At 44.7% G+C, this 22143-nt stretch overlaps 1 protein-coding gene across 2 annotated transcripts in view; it reads left to right on the forward strand.

Moving 5' to 3' along the window:
* Positions 1-22143, forward strand: part of SFMBT1 (Scm like with four mbt domains 1) — a 157351-nt gene that overhangs the window by 90691 nt on the left and 44517 nt on the right. For both annotated transcript variants that reach the window (XM_034776928.1, XM_034776929.1), the window contains one exon: positions 13540-13634. In XM_034776928.1, the coding sequence (XP_034632819.1) occupies positions 13540-13634 (95 nt within the window). The remainder of the gene's footprint in view (positions 1-13539; positions 13635-22143) is intronic.

Here is a 22143-nt window from a genome sequence, read left to right on the forward strand (position 1 = left end):
TCCCTGATGCACAGCCACCTTTCTTGATTTTAATTCCCCGTACCTGTACGCCATGTCGTCACTTGGCCCTCCCTCCCTCCTTCCCCTGGTCCGTCAGATACTAGTTTCGCGCCTTTTTTCAGACCAGGCGCCATAGCTAGCACTGGGATCATGGAGCCCGCTCAGATCACCGCGGCAATTATGAGAACTATGAACACCACGCGCGTTGTTCTGGAGTATATGCAGAGGCAGGACATGCCAAAGCAAAACCAATACCAGCCGAGGAGGCGATTGCAGCGCGGCGACGAGAGTGATGAGGAAATTGACATGGACATAGACCTCTCACAAGGCACAGGCCCCAGCAATGTGGAAATCATGGTGTTACTGGGGCAGCTTCATGCCGTGGAACGCCGATTCTGGGCCCGGGAAACAAGCACAGACTGGTGGGACTGCATTGTGCTGCAGGTGTGGGACGATTCCCAGTGGCTGCGAAACTTTCGCATGCGTAAGGGCACTTTCATGGAACTTTGTGACTTGCTTTCCCCTGCCCTGAAGCGCCAGAATACCAGGATGAGAGCAGCCCTCACAGTTGAGAAGCGAGTGGCGATAGCCCTATGGAAGCTTGCAACGCCAGACAGCTACCGGTCGGTCGGGAATCAATTTGGAGTGGGCAAATCTACCGTGGGGGCTGCTGTGATCCAAGTTGCCAGAGCAATGAAAGACCTGGTGATATCAAGGGTAGTGACTCTGGGAAACGTGCAGGTCATAGTGGATGGCTTTGCTGCAATGGGATTCCCAAACGGTGGTGGGGCCATAGACGGAACCCATATCCCTATCTTGGCACCGGAGCACCAAGCCACCGAGTACATAAACCGCAAGGGGTACTTTTCAATGCTGCTGCAAGCCCTGGTGGATCACAAGGGACGTTTCACCAACATCAACGTGGGATGGCCAGGATAGGTACATGATGCTCGCGTCTTCAGGCACTCTGCTCTGTTTCGAAAGCTGGAGGAAGGGACTTTCTTCCCGGACTAGAAAGTAACCGTTGGGGATGTTGAAATGCCTATCATGATCCTTGGGGACCCAGCCTACCCCTTAATGCCATGGCTCATGAAGCCGTACACAGGCAGCCTGGACAGGAATCAGGACCTGTTCAACTACAGGCCGAGCAAGTGCGGAATGGTGGTGGAATGTGCATTTGGACGTTTAAAAGCCCGCTGGCGCAGCTTACTGACTCGCTCAGACCTCAGCGAAAAGAATATCCCCATTGTTATTGCTGCTTGCTGTGCGCCCCACAATATCTGTGAGAGTAAGGGAGAGACATTTATGGCGGGGTGGGAGGTGGAGGCAAATCACCTGGTCGCTGATTACGCGCAGCCAGACATCAGGGCGGTTAGAGGAGCACAGCAGGGCGTAGTGCGCATCAGAGAAGCTTTGAAAACGAGTTTTGTGACTGGCCAGGCTATGGTGTGAAACTTCTGTTTGTTTCTCCTTGATGAACCCTCCGCCCCCCCCGCCCCCTCCCCGGTTCACTCTACTTCCCTGTAAACCAACCACCCCACCCTCCCCTCCCCACTTCGAGCACCGCTTGCAGAGACAATAAAGTCATTGTTACTTCACATTCATGCATTCTTTATTAATTCATCACACAACTAGGGAGATAATTGCAAAGGTAGCCCGGGATGGGTGGGGGAGGAGGGAAGGAAAAGGACACACTGCAGTTTAAAACTTTAACACTTACTGAAGGCCAGCCTTCTGATGCTCGGGCAATCATCTGAGGCCCCCCCACTGTGTTCTTGGGTGTCTGGGTGAGGAGGCTATGGAACTTGGGGAGGACTGTTGGTTACACAGGGGCTGTAGCAGCGGTCTCTGCTCCTGCTGCTTTTCCTGCAGCTCAACTATACGCTGGAGCATATCAGTTTGATATGTTTCCTGCAGCTCCAGCAGCCGGAGCATCGACTCTTGCCTTCTGTCTGCAAGCTGACGCCACCTATCATCTTCAGCCCCGCAACTTGCTCTGTTCATCCTGTGATTCAGCCGCCACCTCTCCTCTCATTCATATTGTGCTTTTCTGAAGTCTGACATTGACTTTCTCCACGCATTCTGCTGTGCTCTTTCAGCGTGGGAGGACATCTGGAGCTCCGTGAACATCTCGTCCCTCGTCCTCTGTTTTCTCTTTCTAATCTTCACTAGCCTCTGTGAAGGAGAAACATTTGCAGCTGGTGGAGGAGAAGGGAGAGGTGGTTAAAAAAAGACACATTTTAGAGAACAATGGGTACACTCTTTCACGTTAAATTTTGCTGTTCACATTACACAGCACATGTGCTTTCGTTACAAGGTCACATTTTTCCTCTTATAGTGAGGGCCTGCCAGTTTCATGTGAGAGATCACTCATGCAGAGCCAGCCAACAGATTTCGGCTTGCAGGCAGCCATGGTAAGCCACAGTCTTTTGGCTTTTTTAACCTTCTTAACATGTGGGAATGGTTTCAAACAGCAGCGCCCTCATTTCCCATATCAAGCATGAATTGGGTTGGCCATTTAAAATGGGTTTGCAATGTAAAAGGAGGGGCTGCGGTTTCCGGGTTAACATGCAGCACAAACCCAACTAACCCCCTTCTCCCCGCACACCCAATTCTCTGGGATGATCACTTCACCCCTCCCCCCACTGCGTGGCTAACAGCGGGGAACATTTCTGTTCAGCCGAGCAGGAACGGGCACCTCTGAATGTCCCCTTAATAAAATTGCCCCATTTCAACCAGGTGACCGTGAATGATATCAATCTCCTGAGGATAACAATGAGCAATAAGGAATGGATGTTGTCTGCATGCCAGCAAACACCGGGACCATACGCTACAATGCTTTGTTATGCAATGATTCCAGACTACGGGCTACTGGCCTGGCGTGGTAAAGTGTCCTACCATGGCGGACGGGATAAGGCAGCCCTCCCCAGAAACCTTTTGCAAAGGCTTTGGGAGTACATGAAGGAGAGCTTTCTGGATATGTCCCTGGAGGATTTCCGCTCCATCCCCATACACATTAACAGACTTTTCCAGTAGCTATACTGGCCGCGATTGCCAGGGCAAATTAATCATTAATCATTAAACATGCTTGCTTTTAAACCATGTGTAATATTTACAAAGGTACACTCACCAGAGGTCCCCTGTGTGCCCTCAGGGTCTGGGAGCACGCCTTGGGTGAGTTTGGGGGTTACTGGTTCCAGGTCCAAGGTGATAAACATATCCTGGCTGTTGGGGAAACCAGTTTCTCTGCTTCCTTGCTGCTGTGAGCTATCTACGTTCCCTCCATCCTCATCTTCCTCGTACCCCGAACCCTTTTCCCTGTGTGTTTCTCCAGTGAGGGAGTCATAGCACACGGTTGGAGTAGTGGTGGCTGCACCCCCTAGAATGGCATGCAGCTCCGCGTAGAAGCGGCAAGTTTGCGCCTCTGCCCCGGACCTTCCGTTTGTTTCTCTGGCTTTGTGGTAGGCTTGCCGTAGCTCCTTAATTTTCACGCGGCACTGCTGTGCGTCCCTGTTATGGCCTCGGTCCTTCATGGCCTTGGAGACCTTTTCTAATATTTTGCCATTTTGTTTACTGCTTCGGAGTTCAGCTAGCACTGATTCATCTCCCCATATGGCGAGCAGATCCCGTACCTCCCGTTCGGTCCATGATGGAGCTCTTTTGCGATCCTGGGACTCCATCACGGTTACCTGTGCTGATGACCTCTGCATGGTCACCTGTGCTCTCCACGCTGAGCAAACAGGAAATTAAATTCAAACGTTCGCGGGCCTTTTCCTGTCTACCTGGTCAGTGCATCTGAGTTGAGAGTGCTGTCCAGAGCGGTCACAATGAAGCACTGTGGGATAGCTCCCGGAGGCCAATAATGTCGAATTCCGTCCACACTACCCCAATTCCGACCCGCTAAGGCCGATTTTAGCGCTAATCCCCTCGTCAGAGGTGGAGTAAAGAAACCGGTTTAAAGGGACCTTTAAGTCGAAAGAAAGGCCTTCGTCGTGTGAACGTGTCCAGGCTTAATTCGATTTAACGCTGCTAAAGTCGACCTAAACTCGTAGTGTAGACCGGGCCTTAGATGAGCAAAAAAGAGCAACACAGAAGTGGGGTAAGTGTTACCCAGAATATACAAACCAGTTTTGCAGTAGCAGCCAAAGATTTCTAAAGCACTTGCATAAACCGGTGTCATGTGCAAAAAGGAGAGGGTAAAAATAGTTATCTGATTCTGAATAGATCATAACATGTTAAGGCTGTACAGAGGTTAAAAACCTACGTCTGTGCACTAAATCACACACTGGATTTTTATTTTGCAAAAAAAAGGTAAGTGTTATTAGCCTCTGCTACTTATGGAATGTCTGTAAACAGTTCACTGTTTTTTGAATCTTCTGTCTTTCCATAGATCATTCTCTATGGCTCAATTGCAAATATTCTAAATTCAAGGTGTTACTTGGTTGTGATTTTGTCTGAATCACATAGTATTGTTTTGAATACAGTAAACGTGAGAAGTTCTGGCATGAATTTCAAATTGCGTTTCCATGAATACTTTCACATGCAACTTTTGAAATTCACTTTTAAATGAACACTTGCTAATACCCCAATTATTGGAATGCTCACAAACTAAATATACGAGATGCAAACATGGTCACATAGTCAAAGCAAACTTATTTTAAAATTTAAAGACATGTTTATTTTTGCATTATTTATCCACCTTTATTTATTTGAGAATAACTGTTATTTTTTGAAAAATATAAACAGAATATAGTGAATTAATACCTCTGCCAGGTCCTTTCTTCAGTCACTTGTTGTAAAAGACATTTCCACCTTCGTCCTCTCTTCAGAAGTGTTAACAAAATAGTTAACTGAAAATCTTTACCCCCACAGAAAAAGCAAATAATAAAACTAACAAGATATGCTAACCTCAGTAGTTCAATCACACTGGTTTTAGTCGCACCCTAGTCCCCTTACTGCACTCATAGCACATTGAGTTCGTTTATAAACTGTAGGTTGCTACAATGTAAATGTACATGTGACAGATTTTTCTTGGGACCACCCCCTCATCTTCTCCTTTGACTGATTTAATTTTTCTTATGTATGACTTTTTAAAATTGTTTTCTCCTTTACCTGTCCTCCTTTAAGATAACTGAAAATAGCCTCTGTGCTATTTTCTTTCCTACCAACTCTTTTTCCAGTGTGTGAATGTGGACAGTTATCAGAGAGATGGGATGCTCCCCCATGCCACAGGAGGAAAAGACAATGCCTACTCTTGTCATTTTGTTTTTCAGGTACCAGAATCCCAACCTGACTTCACTTAATCATGGCCTAACTGATTATATTAATCAAGGAGATTAACCATAGTTAAAACCAGATTGAAAAACCTAGTTGTAGACTGAGAGAGTCCGAAGTTAGCTTTAATTGCAGGTCTTGCACACTGTAGTATGATGTACTTAACTGTCTCTGTGTGACAGTCTTCTAACTAAACCATATTAATTATGCATGGAAGTTATTGGCAATGAGAATTAACATGGGGCAAAGGTCCAAATTTAAAGCAGAGCACCTGTAGTTGAATTCATTCCTTGGGAACACTTGAATGAAACTTGTCACATTTCACCACCTTATTCACAGATTAACAGTGTCCGGTGATAGAATTCAATATTCCTATGTTCCTGTTGTATCACAGGATGGATAGTCAAAAAGATGACAGAATTAATGCGGAAACATTTGATGCCGAATACAACACTAATGCAAATAGTTTTGGGTAGTAAGTGATATACAATAGTACTGTGCTGATTTGACACTACTAATCCATGTCCCCGAGAGGAATAGCGTGTATTGCGCTGCCGCTGCGGCGCCAGTGTGGCCGCCCAATGCGCTGTGACTGGCCTCCAGAAGTATTCGGCAGTATCCCACAATGCCTGTTCTAGCCACTCAGGTCATCAGTTCAAACTCTACTGCCCTGGCCTCAGGTAACCAACCATGTGTCCCACCCTTTACATTTCCCGGGAATTTTAAAAATCCCCTTCCTGTTTGCTCAGCCCGGCGTGGCGTGGAGTGCTATCAGCGAATCTTTCCAGGTGACCATGCCTCCACGCACCAAGTGAGCCCCAGCATGGAGCAATGGCGAGTTGCTGGACCTCATCCGTCTTTGGGGGGAGGAAGCTGTACGGTCCCAGCTGCGCTCCAGCCGTAGGAATCACGATACCTTCGGGAAGGTATCAAAGGACATGATGGAAAGGGGCCATGACCTGGACACCCTGCAGTGCAGGATTAAAGTGAAGGCGCTGCAGAGTGCCTACCGCAAAGCCCGCGACGCAAACGGCTGCTCAGGTGCTCCCCCCTGTGACCTGCCGATTCTACAAAGAGCTGGATGCGATACTTGGGGTTAACCGCACCTCCACTCCGAGCACCATCATGAACCCTTCAGAGCCGGTGGAGGGGGGGGAGGAAGAGGAAAACGGGAGTGAGGGTGGTGGGCTGGATGGAGACACCCCAGAATCCCTGGAGACATGCAGCCAGGAGCTCTTCTCGAGCCAGGAGGAAGGTAGCCAGTCGCAGCGGCCGGTACTTGGTGGAGGACAAACAGAAGAGCAGGTTCCCGGTAAGCATTTTTTTTTCGGTGTTGGCTCTTTGGGAGAGGAGGGTTAGGCATGCATGCCTAGATGCAGAATAGTGCATTGATGTGGTTTATCATATCGCAGTAATCGGCCTCGGTAATCTCCTCGAATGTCTCATCCAGAACGTGCGCAATGCGCTTGCGCAGGTTTATTGGGAGAGCCACCGTGGTCCTTGTCCCAGCCACGCTAACATGTCCGCGCCACTGTGCCGCGAGGGGTGGTGGGGGGACCATTGCTGCACAGAGGCAAGCTGCATGTGGGCCAGGGCGGAAGCCACATTGCAGTAGAAGACCCTCCCTTGCTTCCCAGGTCACCCTCAGCAGCGAGATATCGTCCAGGACGAACTCCTGTGGAAAATGTTGGAACAGTATTCAGTGTAGGTGCCCCCTGAAGCTGTTGGCTCTCCCCAAGGCACAGAAACCCAGAGGACAGTGCAGCCCTGAAACAATCAGCCCCCATTACTCACCATTTTGAGGCTCCTGTGGGATATGTGTGCTCTGTTTTGGACGGGAAAATTATGCTATTGTGTAGATCCTGTGTGTTTTCTACTCCTTAAGTGTGGGGGGAATCATTACTCTGTCTGGTATAAACAATGCTGCCTCTGTTAAATGTTGCATTTTGCCTATACAGCTGCATCAACCTTGAGACCTCAGCCAACCCTCTTATCGCCTGCTCAGAGACTGCAAAGACTCAGGAAGAGACAGTGAAAAAGCAAAGAAGACATGCTGCAAGAAGTGATCCGGCAATCTAGTAAAGAGAAAGCACAGAACTGGAGGGAGAGAGAAAGCAGGATCCGCCAGGAAAACACAGTGCAGCGGCAGCAAAGCACGGATCGGCTCATAAGCATCCTGGAGCGCCAAGCAGACGCTATCCAGGAGCTCGTAGCCATGCAGAAGGAGCAGTACTGCAAGCGCAAACACCCCCCCCCACAGCCCTTGTCCCAAAACTCTTTCCATTGTGCCCCACTGTCACCTCCAAACCACTTTGCCGTGTTCTTCACACCACCAGCTGCCTCGAACACCAGTATCTTCACCACACAGTCCTGAAAACCACAACCCTTACTCTCTGCACTCAACCCCCATCACCATGCAGTATAGCTATCCTGAAGTGCAGCACTCACTGCACAGCACACCAGACAGGACATGCGCGAATCTGTGATTGTACCGTTCCCCACTCCACCCCCTTAATTTTTTTTTTTTCTTTTCAATACATGGATTTTTTGGCTTTGAAAACATTCTTTATTATTGCATAAAGTAAAAGACTCCTTAGCCCAGGAAATAAACAGGCACTGCAAGTCTGCTTGTCTGCTTAGCAAACACTGATTCCTAAAGATTGGAACTACTGCACTTCACTCCCGTGCAGGGCACCAGATATCACTGCTGGTTTTCAGCCTCAAATTACTCCCTCAAGGCATCCCTAATCCTTGCAGCCCCGCGCTGGGCCCCTGTAATAGCCCTGCTCTCTGGCTGTGCAAATTCAGCCTCCAGGTGTTCAACCTCAGAGGTCCATGCCTGAGTGAAGCTTTCACCCTTCCCTTCACAAATATTATGGAGGGCACAGCACACGCATATAACCGCGGGGATGTCATTTTCGGCCAAGTCCAGCTTCCCATAGAGAGATCGCCAGCGGTCCTTTAAACGGCCAAAGGCACACTCCACAGTCATTCGGCACCGGCTCAGCCTGTAGTTGAACCGTTCCTTGCTGCTGTCAAGGCTCCCTGTGTACGGTTTCATGAGCCACGGCATTAACGGGTAAGTGGGATCTCCAAGAATGACAATGGGCATTTCAACTTCCCCTACCGTGATCTTCCGCTCTGGGGGAAAAAGTTCCAGCCTGCATTTTCCTGAACAGCCAAGTGTTCCAAAAGATGCGTGCATCATGCCCCTTTCCGGGTCAGCCTGTGTTAATGTCAGTGAAACGCCCACGGTGATCCACAAGCGCTTGGAGAACCATAGAGAAATACCTCTTCCGATTAACCTACTCGGATCCTGTGTGGGGTGGTGCCAGAATAGGAATGTGCGTCCCATCTGTCGCCCCTCCCATTTGTGCAAAGCCATCCACTATTTCCTGCACGTTACCCAGAGTTACGGTTCTTCTGAGTAGGATGCAATTAATGACCCTGCAAACTTGCATCAACACGATTCCAACGGTCGACTTTCCCACTACAAACTGGTTTGCGACCGACCGGTAGCTGTCTGGAGTTGCCAGCTTCCAGATTGCAATAGCAACCCGCTTCTCCACTGGCAGGGCAGCTCTCAATCTCGTGTCCTTGCGCCGCAGGGTGGGGGCGAGCTCCTCACGCAGTCCCATGAAAGTGGCTTTTCTCATCCAAAAGTTCTGCAGCCACTGCTCATCATCCCAGACTTCCATGACGATGTGATCCCACCACTCGGTGCTTGTTTCCCAAGCCCAAAAGCAGCGTTCCACGGTGCTGAGCATGTCTGTGAATGCCACAAGCAATTATTTTGTGTCATACGCGTTACGCGGCTCGATAGCATCGTCGGACTCCTCATCCTCACTCTCACTTTGGATCTTAAGGAATAGTTCGACAGCCAAACGTGACGTGCTGGTGAGATAAGTCAGCATACGCCTCAGCAGTTTGGGCTCCATTTCCCGCAGACAACAGATCACGCTGCACAGAAACCGTTGCAAGATGGCGCCAAAGGTGGACAGAAACAAAGGCATTTCTGGGATGCGAAGCGATGCATCACAGGGGGTTGGGACAGGACCCAGAATGCCCCACACTCACACCTTGTTCCCACAACCCACGGCGCCAGAATGGGAAGAGGTCTCTGTGGGATAGCTGCCCATAATGCACCGCTCCCAATGCTGCAGCAAATGCTGCAAATGTGGCCACGATAGTGCGCTGGGCAGCTGTCAGTGTGGACAGACTGCAGCGCTTTCCCTACTCAGCTGCACCAAGTCAGGTTTCACTCACAGCGCTGTACATATGCAAGTGTAGCCAAGGCCCTAAAAAAGCAGGCAAACACTGCTTCTTTCCTGGAGTTCCTTGTAATAATTAGGTAGCAACATAAACTAATTGACCCTTTCAGTGTGTTAAGTGACCTCTGCCTCTTCTAAGGAGCTTAACTGCCCCTTAGACAGTTATCTGATGATCATCATTATAGAAGACTTGGTGCTGCAAGCGGCTCAGCAGTGAGTTTAGTGTGGCTGCATAGTCTCAAAACCCATCTAGTATTCCCATGTTAAACCACTTTGATTGCTTTGAGTATATTAGCCAGTTCAAAAGTAGTTTGTTTTAGGTCTGTCTTCAAATGGGAGCTATTGCCTACAGGTTTCAACCAGTGCCTTCAAAATAAGGACCCATTTGTGACAAACTGGGAAATTCCTGAGTTGCAGGCCTCTGTTTGGTTATGAAGGGTTACTTGGCTATGTATTTAAATCAAAGGAGGCTGTAAATAAGGAAATTCATAGGCAAGCTTCAGGCAACCTCCAGTACACATCTTCCATTCAGATAACAGTGGCTGGGCCACTGAAGGGGAAGAAACTGACTCCATCCAGGCTAGTTTTACTCTGCCCAAGGCTGTCTGGGATCAAAGGGAATTCTAAACTCTCAACGATCCTGGGAAAGGGAAGGATTTTGGGTGAGCTGGGAGATGCTCGCCACTGTGTCAATGAAAAGCTGACAGGAAGAAAAAGTCACACGGGGAGACAGACATAGATGCTATAGGCAGATGCCGTTTGCTTCCCCCGGCTAATTGTACTTTGTACCTTTTGAGAGATTAATAAATAATGCTTTGTTTTGTAGATATTGTTTCTGTATCACTGCAAACGTATCCTCTCATAACCTCCTTCAGGGAAACTCGTACCGGTACCAAAACTGAGTTGGACCTATGTTATAATATGGTTGGTAATCAGGTGTAGCCCAGTGATCCAGTCTGAGTAGTTGGCCCCCTTAGTTCCACCCAAAATGGGGGTAGGAAGGAAGGCCTGTCACCTAAGGGTTCACCCAGTAACCATGACCCCATTTCCCCACTGAGTTCATATTCAGTATCTGAGCATTTTGAACTCTAAAGCTTCTCAAAGCTTATGATTATTTCCATTATCAAAATCGGATTGGGGGTAGGTTCCTTTGGAGCAGGTATTGCCATCAACAAATAAGTGCAATCAACAAATGAGATGTGCTTTTCTAAACCTGGAAGAAATCCCACTTTCTAGCACTATAGAATATCTACCACTAAAGTGCTTTAAAACAAAGGACCACCCTTTCAACATCTCCCTTAACACTATTACTCAGTTCAGAAAAAAGGAACCTCATAGTTAGACTGAAGACTTTATTGGTATATTCTTTGTGTTTTTTACATAAAGAATTTTCCAGCTTTCCGTTTTGGACAAGCCTATGCCTTTTTATGTTTGAATGAACAAAAATTGCTTAAGAAGTGAATCTATGTGGGCTTTCAGGGCAGAAAGGTGTGATAAGATGATGATGTAAATGGGTTAGATAAGATGGTTTTAAAAGCTTACTGTTTCATCACTTATAGGACAAGTGGCTTTCTCTACCCAACCCATTCTGTCTACAAGAGTGTTTATTACCTGTCTTAAAAGAGCTGAATGTGTGGAAATACTTAGTGCTAAAGAACCTTAATGAGCTCCACCCAGAATTTACCAAACAAGTAATATTTGTTATAACAACTAGGTACTACATGATATTTCTTCCTGTGCATTTAGTTTACAAACTAGATATAAAATTCCCTGATGTTCTTTTAGTTACATTATAAAAGGCAACCATGGTATTCAGTTTATATAATCAGTTATAAAATTGGAGATGGGAAGGTCCCACTTACTGTATTAGTCATCTTGTCATTCCTTTACCACTGCAGTGTTCATTACAAGTACTCAAGTGTCTCTTGCCCATTCTAGTTTTAAAATGCCTCTAGCAATGGGACTTCCCTGCTTCTCTGAAGATGCTGTTCCATTGTCAAACAGACTTCATGACTAGGCAGCGTTTCCTGTGACTCATCTTGGATGGTGTATCAAGCCATGCTCACTTGAAACCACTCTAATTCCTTTCTTCACTCTCCTTGGTGTTGACACACTTACATTTCCTTGGTGCTTCTCCCTCCCCTTACCCTCTTCAGCCACTGTTTACTCAATCAATATTGAATCTGTTCTTCGAATCTTTCCTTTCAAGACCATTCATCACTTGTCTTGCTATCTTCTGAATACTCCCTAACTTGACATCATTAAGGCTGGATGCATCTAGAATTCTGTTTTTGTTCTGAGTGCCTGCATCAGTATGAACTCTCCTTTGCCAGCCTGTACACCAACAAAACACTCCAGATCTTCCCTTGCATGAGGCGTACCACTGTTGTTGTTTGCAGTGTTGTAACTGTTAGATGTTAGAGAGACAATGTGTGTGAGGTAGTATCTTTTACTGGACCAGCTTGTGTTGATGAGAGAGACAAACCCTTAAGCTTACACAGCTCTTCAGGTCAGTTCTGTGTAAGCGTGAAAGTTTTTCTCAGAAGTTGGACTGATAAAAGATATATTACCTCACCCACCTTGTGTCTCTGAGTTATACCAAATAGTCCAAAGTGAAGGACACTTTTAGTTGAGGGCTTGTCTACACTCAAGAAAATTAAGCTAGATTAACTAATGCTGTGAATTTAAATGCTCTCATTCGGAAGTAAAAGTGGCCTTAGTTTACAAACTATGCTTGTTGTTTTCCATTTTAGTGCTGCAGCTATTTTGGATCCCCGCTCCATGTCCTCTACACTGAACCCTTCCATGTCTGCTCTTGTATCCTAGAAAAATTTAGACCGTTGGACTAGGGTCACCCATGTGGATCAAAGGTCCAACCACCCAACAGTCTTTCAGGATCTTGTTAGGTATTGCAGTACTGCTTCACTAATGTCCCATGGAAAGGGCCCGTAGCCTCCCTGCCACATGACAGCTTTTGCATGCAGCCCAGAATCAAATTACGTGTACATACTTTTTTTGCAAACTCTCATCTGGTTTTTCTGTCTGTAAACTGTTGGCGCTTTAGAAATGCGTAGTAGTTTGAAAGCAGTAATCATAATAGTGCCAGATGTAAATGTAACTCTATAAATGAATGAATATCAATGTTTTGGGCTATTTCCTTCTCCAGGCCTTTTTTATGGAGTGAGGCTCCTTTTACGTTCTCAGTATTTTTACCTAGAGCTGGCCTAAATATACCCGTTAATTGAAGGGAAAAGAGTAATTACCATTTTATTATTTGCCCAGCTCCATTTTAATTTTTCAATCCATTTGAAAACCTGTTGTCCTTGCTAGTGTTGATAAATGATGCGTTTTTGCCTAAATTCCTAATCACTGATAAAGATGTTGTTCAAAATCAGACGTAACAGCAAGCCCTGGAGCATTTCATACTTTGCTTTATCTGATGGCTTCTGTATCATTCTCCAGCTAGTTTTCAGTCCATCTGACAGTGATCATATCAAAGCCCATGATTGAATCTCTGCCAAATCAGATTTTGTTGAAGCACCTCATCAGATGCTTTGTAAAGTCCAGTTGCAAAGTGCCTACTGCAGCCCCTTTGCTTATTAGTGTTTGTGATACAAAAATCAAGCTTGTTTAGAATCCCTTTAATTTTTTCCTGGTATCTGCTCCGTTTGTAAGCTTGCCTAGAAAATTGCTAGCAGATCAGTAAGTTTATTTTCTAATTAAATAGACGTTTTACCAGTCCCTCTATAAATCCACACCTGCTGCTACTGATTCCCTTGCAATTTACAAGTTACTTTTCACTGGGCACAGACTTGTCATTTGATCTTTCCATTAATGCATTCACAATAGAAACTATTAAAAGGTGGTGTATGAAGAGAAACCAAAAATATATTTAGAGTTTGGTGGTTAAAGTCGTAAATCAAGTAACAGACTTTCTCAGAGCGGTACTACATCCATGTCAGATACTAGACTGAGGTTGGTTGTTCTATTCTAGATGCTGGGTCTGGTGTGGAAGAAGCAGAATTCAATTGGGATGAGTATCTAGAAGACACTGGAGCAACTGCAGCCCCCCATGGATCTTTTAAACATGTAAGAGCTCTTTGTTTCTCAACACCCTCCTTTGCCTTTTTTCTTTCCAGCATCCTGAATATATAGGGTTTCTTTGAGTTAGCATGCTTGAAAAGCTGTCTTGCCAATGGAAGACTTGTTGATCACATACATTTGAGAGCAGTGGAGAATGGTTTTTTGTTTTTTTGTTTTGCTGGTCTTTGGATTTTCCTATCTCCTTGGTTATCAGGAGGTGACCTCATTTCCAGCTGGTGGTAATGGAATGATCTAGAGACTCTTGAGCACTTCAGTATTAACTCTGGATCTCAGCACCTTCTGTGATAGTGTGGTCTGCCCAATCCCTTTATTTCCCTATGCAGTGTGCCAGTGAATTGTCTTTTGCTGTGAGAACGTGCTCTAAGGGAGCTGTATTCTGGAAAATAGGAGCTGCAGTTCTTGGGATACAAAGTATTTGAAACTGACCCAGGTGTGCTCTGAAGGGGAAAATTGCATGATGGACTGCAAAGGAATTGGCAGAAAATATACTAGAATTATGTTATGCTTTACAAACACTGTCTTGATTACAGTAAAGAGTCCCTTAGGGCACAGGGATGGTGTGGGGTGGGAGGGGATGCCTGGGTTCTCCCCTGACTTCCTGGGTGGTGATGAGTAAATCATTTACAGCAGATCCCTGGTGTTGGATGTGGTTACATTGTGCCACATCATTGCTGGAATCTGAGGTGTAGAGCCTGTGTATCTGGCCCTGGGTGGGGCATCAGTGCAGGTATAGAGACTCCTATGCCAGCCACCCCCTGCTGCCCACATAGGAAACTTAACTAGAGGAAAGTCCCTTCCTCCTCCCATGCTATTCCATTATCTGGCTGCAGTTTTGGTCCCTTAGGCATTTCACATAACTTCGGGCATGGCTACACTTGCGAGTTAGTGCATTAAAGCAGCCCAGTGCGTGCTAACTCATGATGCGTCCACACTGGCAAGGCACGTAGAGCGCTCTGACGCCGCGGCTAGAATGCTCCTGGTAATCTACCTCAGCAAGTGGAATAACATTTGATGTGCCACTGCTGGAGCTGTTAATGCGCTCTGATCAGCCTGCAGAAGTGTCCCACAATGCCTGTTCTTGCCACTCTGGTCATCACTTTGAACTCTATTGCCCTGCCCTGAGGTAACCAACTGTCAGATCCGCCCTTTAAATTCTCTGGGAATTTTGAAAATCCCCTTCCTGTTTGCTAAGCCAGGCGTGGAGTGCTCTCAGCAAATCTTTGTAGGTGGCCATGCCTCCACGCGCCAGTATGGAGCAGTGGCGAGGTGCTGGACCTCATCAGTGTTTCTGGGGAGGAAGCTGTCCAGTCCCAGCTGCGCTCCAGCCATAGGAATTACGATATCTTCGGGCAGATATCAAGGGACATGATGGAAAGGGGCCATGACTGGAATGCACTGCAGTGCAGAGTTAAAGTGAAGGAGCTGTGGAATGCCTACTGCAAAGCCTGCAAGGCAAACCGCCGCTCCAGTGCTGCCCCCCGCGACCTGCCATTTCTACAAAGAGCTGGATGTGATACTTGCGGGCGACCCCACCTCCACTCCGAGTACCACCATGGACACTTCAGAGCCCAGTTCAACAAGGCAGGAGGAGGAGGAAGAAAGCGGGAGTGAGGGTGCTGATGAGGAGGAGGAAGACACCCTGGAATCGCTCGATGCACGCAGCCAGGAGCTGTTTTTAAGCCAGTTGTGGCGGCCGGTGCTTGGGGAAGGACAAACACCAGAGGAGGTGCACGGTAAGCAGCTTTTATTTTGGAAAGTTATTCAGTGCAGGCTCTTGGGGCGAGGAGGGTTAGGGCTGCATGCATGCCTAGATGCGGAATAGGGCATTGATGTTCTTTCTCACATCGCGGTAATCGGCCTCAGTAATTTCTTCAAAGGTCTCATCCAGAACTTGGGCAATGCGCTTGCACAGGTTTCTTGGGAGAGCCACTGTGGTCCTTGTTCCAGTCAGGCTAACATGTCCGCGCCACTGTGCCGCGAGGGGACCATTGCTGCACACAGGCAAGCTGCATATGGGCCATGGCGGAAGCCACATTGCAGTAGAAGACCCTCCCTTGCTTCCCAGGTCACCCTCAGCAGTGAGATATCTTCCAGGATGAACTTCTGTGGAAAATGTGGGGACTGTGTTCAGTATAGGGGCCCCCTGCAGCTGTTGCGCTCTCCCCAAGGCACAGAAACCCAGAGGACAGTACAGCCATGAAACAATCAGTTCCCCTTGACCCTGTGCTTACTCACCCTTTTGGGGCTCCCGTGGGTTATGTGCACTTGCTTTGGGTTGGGCAAATTATGCTATTGTGTAGACTGTGCTTGCCCTTAAGTATGGGGGGATCATTGCTCTGTCTGGTATGAACAATGCTGCCTCTGTTAAGTGTTGCATTTTGTCTTTACAGATGCAACCTTGAGATCTTAACCTTCCGTGTTATCACCATACGAAAGACTGCAAAGAATTAGGAAGAGACAACGTAGAAGTAAAGAAGACATGCTGCATGAAGTAATGCAGCAGTCCCTTAACGAGAATCTAAAAGCTCAGGAGTGGAGGGAGTGTGAAAGGAGGATCCTCCAGCAGAATGAGGAGCGCAGGCACAAAAGTGCAAAGCTCCAGCAACAAGGCACGGATCGGCTGATAAGCATCATGGAGTGCCAAGCAGACTCGATCCAGGTGCTGGTAGCCATGCAGGCGGAGCACTACCGTACCTACCCATCTCTCCTCTCCTCCTCCTCCCCCCCCCTCCCCCCCGCAGCCCTTGTCCCATAACTCTTTCCCTGGTGCCCCCACCTCCAACCCACTTTCCCCAACATCTGGGTTCTTATCGCCACCAGCTGCCTCCAACATCTGTAGCTTCACCACCCAGCCCTGAAAGATACGACCCTTACCCACTGCACTCAATCCCCATCACCATGTATTATAGCCATTCTGAAGTGCAACATTCATTGCACGTAAAGCTCTCCATCTGCACTTCCCTATCTACCAGCTAATCCCCTTCTCCCTCCTTTGTGCTGTGTTGTTCGTGGCCAGAGGCCAAGGATCTGACCCTTAATCTCTTTTTATTCCTGTTTCCTCATCTATAAAATAAGGATATTTACCTGCTTAATAAGATTGTTGAGTCTCTATTCATGAATAAAGCTTCTCAAAAAGCAAGGGAAACTTTAATTAAAGTTTGCAAAATTCCCCCCACTCCTGTTTGTTCAAAATTTTGACAAAATTTTGACAACTTTTGATCAGCTATATTCATGGATGTTCACAAAGTCCTTTGAAGCCTCAAAATAGGTAGATAAGTGCTGCAGAAGTGTGAAACACTAGAAAACATTAAAATTCAGATCATGCTTTCTTTTAGATTTTTTTTCTTTTTATATACAGTAAAGTTTTTTAGCCTTTGCAAAGTCTATTCCGTGCGTTTTGAAAATAATACTTACCAATCAGATCGCTGAGTAAGAGTTCAGGTATTCGGTCTCTAAAAATGTGAACTATGAATTTTAATTTCCAGTATGTTAGGGTTATAGCATGAACTGAGCTTATTGAAAGTTACAGTACTGATTCAATCCAAGTTAGAAGAGCACACTTTCTATAGGACTGAACTTGATAAGGAATCAGGCCCTTGGTACTCTGACAGTTATTGGAAGTGGATTTCTTTAATGCTTCTGAGGTACCTCCTGTCTATTTGTTTTCTGTTATGGGATTCAATACTTTAACTGGGTGATCTTTGATGTCAAGGGTCAGTGTAGGGCTGAGTCAGTAAATGTAGCAACTTGGTTATGTTGACTGTACGTGCATGTTAGTGTTCATTAATGCAAGCATTCATCAGTATGCTTGCGAAATTTTATTAAGGCCATGGTTATGATTCAGACTTCTACCAGCATATCAGTGTTTGTCAGGGGTGTGAAGAGGTGTGATCTCTGACCAACATAGCTGTGCTGGCAAAAGCCCCTGATGAAACTGCAGTTATACCAGCAAAACTGCCCTTTTCCAATGTAGCATATTTTGCTGGGGGTCGCGAGGGAGGGTGGGTTCTGGAATAAGCTATACTGGGAAAAGCACAGTTTTTTGCTGGTATAAGTTGTGTCCTCACTATGAACACATTGCAGGTATAGTATTGCTTTACTGGCAAAATACTCCTAGTTTAAATATGGCCTAAAGTGTCTTCTAATTCTACTTCCCACTTCATCAGTGTAAACACTGTTTAAATGGGTGCCCTGTTGTGGTCAAGATAATGTCTTGATCCAAGTAAGTAACCTTGTCATGTAAGTTAATTGAAGACAAGCTTAAGCAGACTCTATTAAACAACTTGCATTACAACTGAATTCAGATTTTGTTAACACAGTAGTTCTGTGAACTTACTTTCTTTTACAGTTGTTGATTGACTTTTACCACTGCCTTCTAGAGCAGTTCTTTTGCTTTATAAAAGTGTGCATTTAAAAAAAAAAAAATAGGATAAGAGACAAGATGGATGAGGTGAATATCTTTGAGGATAAGAGTTCAACCACACAAAAATGATATTTCTAAAACACAAACTAGACTATCAAGTGTTAGATACTCAAATAATTGAAACAGGGGGCTAACCCCCCTACACACACACACACACACACACACACACACACCTTGTTCAGAGCTCCATTGCATAGGTATATGAAGCCTAGGAGAGGTGGAATAAAATTTGCTGTAACTGTCTTTTCTAAGTTGACCATTTCAACATGTAGCACTCTGGCTATATCTTTATAGCTGTCACATCTTCATAATGATGAACTTTCAAAATCTTTTTTCCCCCAAGCCAGTGTTTTGAGTCAGATTTTTCTCACCAGTTTTACATATGTGTAGGTAGTCTGTGGCTGGTAAATAGTTCCTTTTCTATCGCTTTTGTATTAAAGTTTGTTGAACTTTGAAAATATTAATAGTCCACAAATAACCTCAAGAGGCAGCAAAATGTGTGCCTGGGTGCACCCAAATGTGTATCCATCCACCAAAAATGTTCAAATATAGGTGGTTTAAAATTAAATACCCAAGTGGCCTGCTTTTCAGAGGTGCTGAGTACCCACCTCTCCCATTGACATCAGTTGAAGCTGCAGTTATTGCCTTCTGAATGAGGCTCTGTATAAATGCCTAACTGAAGCATGGAAACTGCCCAGAGTGAAATTCAGGCAGAATGGAATTTGCAGGTGAATTTTTAGAACATTCATTATTTCTAATTTTTATTAGTAGAAATTCATTTTTGTGTATGTAGTTGATTTTGATGCTTTTCAGATCTTCAAGTTTTTTTACGGGGGGTGTTGCTTAAAATATAGCAGGATAAAGAAGTGATGTCAGTCATACCTCAAGACTCATTTCCTCCCTACATGCTGAAATAGATTTTTAAAGATGAGTCTCTGTAAACTTTCCCCCAGAATATTTAAGAATTTTCTGTGACCTTTTATGAGCCTTCCCTTCCCAGTCACAGATCTAAACAATAATAATGGTTCTATAAAGTGGAAGAGTAAGTCAGATGGAGGCACAGTGATGTACAGTAGCACCTCAGTTATGAACACCTCGGGAATGAAGGTTGTTCGTAACTCAGAACAAAACATTATGGTTGTTCTTTGACTTTTACAATTGAACATTAACTTAGTATGGCTTTGAACCTTTACTATTCAGAAGAAAAATGATGCTTTTAACCATCTTAATTTAAATGAATCAAGCATAAAAAGTTTCCTTATCTTGTCGAATCTTTTTTTAAACTTTCCCTTAATTTTTTAATAGTTTACATTTAACACAGTACTGTACTATATTTGCTGGTTGCTTTTTTGTGTGTCTGCTGCTGCCTGCTTGTATACAGTAACTCCTCCCTTAATGTTGTAGTTATGTTCTTGAAAAATGCGACTTTAAGCAAAACGATGTTAAGTGAATCCAATTTCCCCATAACAATTATTTTAAATAGGGGGGCTTAGGTTCCAGGGAATTTTTTTCACCAGACAGAGGACATTATATACATATACAGTGTACATTTTAAAACTATTTTAAACAAACAATGTAATACTGCATTCAGCAATGATGACTGTGAAGCTTGGTTGAGGTGGTGGAGTGAGAGGGTGAAAGAGGGTGGATCGTCCGTCTGCTCCTCTTGCTGTTCTTTCCAAAGTGCTGGGGGGATGTCGTAGCCGGCCCACCCTGGTTCCAAGCCCCCACGGCCAAACAACGTTCTAAGCAAACATTGCACAACTTTAAATGAGTATGTTCTCTAATAGATCAGCGATGTAGCGATGTAACAATGAAACAACGTTAACTGGGATGATGTTAAGTAAGAGGTTACTGTACTTCCCGTTCCAAATGAGGCGTGTGGTTAACTAGTCAGTTCATAACTCTGGTGTTCCTAACTCTTGAGGTTCTAGTATAAATGGTCCTCTAAACTTCAAAATGTGATAAAGGATCTGACTTCAGACCCAGTTTTTCATTCAGTGTTAGAAATATCATGAGTCATGTTTTCAGCACTTTCTGGGAGCCCTAATTCACCAAGATGAATGATTTATATAGAAATATTTTAAGGAACCAATAAAAGGCTTTTACCTTGGTCATGCAAATACTTCATATAATCCATTTTTTGTGTTTTATTAAAAAAAAAAAAAAAAAAACCTTCCTCACCATCTTTCCTAATAAACCAGTTTTACATCCCACTGAATATAGCTTGGACTCTAATCAGTGTTACCGTAGGGCATCTCAGAAAGTGAGATGTTTGATGTCCTCTTCACAGAAACTTGAGTAAAGGGAAAACTGTTTTTGTTTGTTTGTTTGTTTGTTTGCTGACAAGACAGCTGACAGCAAGCAGATACAGCTAATGACATATTTGGGAGGGCCTGCAAAATACTCCGACAGTCGCTTCTCGCCCACCTTATGCCTCCAACACATGTACCTGATTCCAGTCCACAATCACATGAGCCAAAGGATTTGGGGGGAAAGTTAAAAAATGATTCGTTGTGCTGTACTCAGACTGAACTGAACTACTTCTATGCTGTCTGGAGGGCTCTCTTGTTTCCTTTCTGCTATCCCTCTGCAGAAATGGGAGCCACACTCCCTTTTTTTGGTCCTTTTTAAGCACTGGTTTACATCAGTTTAGGTTTTCAAGGTTTTTCACAAGTGAACATGGCGATTCTTTGCATTTCTAGTACTTTACAGATCAGGAAGGCCCCACTGTTGTGTGCTTCACAATGCTCAAAGCTGTCTTAACAGACCAGTGTCATCTGTCGTACTCCCGCATCGGTACAACATTAGAAATAACGTACTTCACTATGTTTGACCCCATTTGTAGTGGTGACACATTTCTTTGGAGACATCTTAGTTACTAAAATTAAATAATAAAAGAACGAGACACAACTAAGTCCCTATATAATGTAACAAGTCTGTATTTAAAGAATATTTTGTAAACTACGGATTTCAACTACAGTTCCATAAAACATTTTCCCAAGGTGGGAAAGGAGTTCATTTCACCCCTACTCTTGTAGTGGGAAGCCCCACTCAAGTGTGGTGGTTAATATTAGGAATACTCTATAGTACGTTTTTTTTAAAAAGGTAACTCAGAGGCCCACCCTTGTTGTCTCATGCTATCAGGACTTTGCGGCAGCCCTCGTTAATTCATCTTTTGTCTCCTTTGCCATTTTAATTATCAATAATTGCTTCTTTTGTAAAGTTTCCTTCAGTCCATTTGTCTTCATGCATGGCATTCTTTCCAGGGTTTTTTGTTGTCCTGCATTTTAGCTGTGTTCATGCTATTCAGTTTAAGAGAATATAGTTGTATGGCACACATTACAAAATCTCCATGGCTAGAATGGCATGAGTTGGTGAGCTACTAAGTGATTCTTAAGATGTGCTACACCCTAGGAAAAAGTTTAATAGTACCTCATGCATACTCTCCCTTTCTTCTACCCTCCACAAATTCAGAGTCTTGTGGGACGTCTCCCCTCTGATCTCATAATATCACTTGGTAACAACAGCAATTACTTTAATGGAAAGTAATATATTTTCTAGCTTTTAGTATGATTTTATATGCATAATAGTCTGATGATAAATATATACACTATATACAAAATTAATGCAGCACATATTAAAAACTGGCTTAGTGATGGATCTCAAAGCAATTGCGAATGGGGAATCATCCAGTGCGGGTATTTATAATGGGTCCCACAGTGATCTGATTTTGGCCAAATGCAATTCAATACCTTTACCAATCATAGGAAGAAAACATAATGCTTAATAAAAAAAAAAAAAGGTCTTCTACTGAGTGATCTGGATCACATGAAAAGCTAGGCTTACTTGAACCAACATGCATTTTAATATAGCTCAATGCAAGGTCGTCTAAGAACCAAAAGTATATGTAAGCCCCTTCGTTTTCAGTTTAAACCAATTTTTACCGAAAAATTCTCTGGTTTTACAAAAAGTGTTTATTTTTTTCTGAGTTTTCACCCTATTTATGTATCATTCAAATATTTTTTAAAAATCTTGTTTTATTAGGAAAGTACAATACATTGCACAAGG

This window comes from Trachemys scripta, chromosome 7, assembly GCF_013100865.1.
Source record: "Trachemys scripta elegans isolate TJP31775 chromosome 7, CAS_Tse_1.0, whole genome shotgun sequence".
NCBI classification, from domain to species: domain Eukaryota; kingdom Metazoa; phylum Chordata; order Testudines; family Emydidae; genus Trachemys; species Trachemys scripta.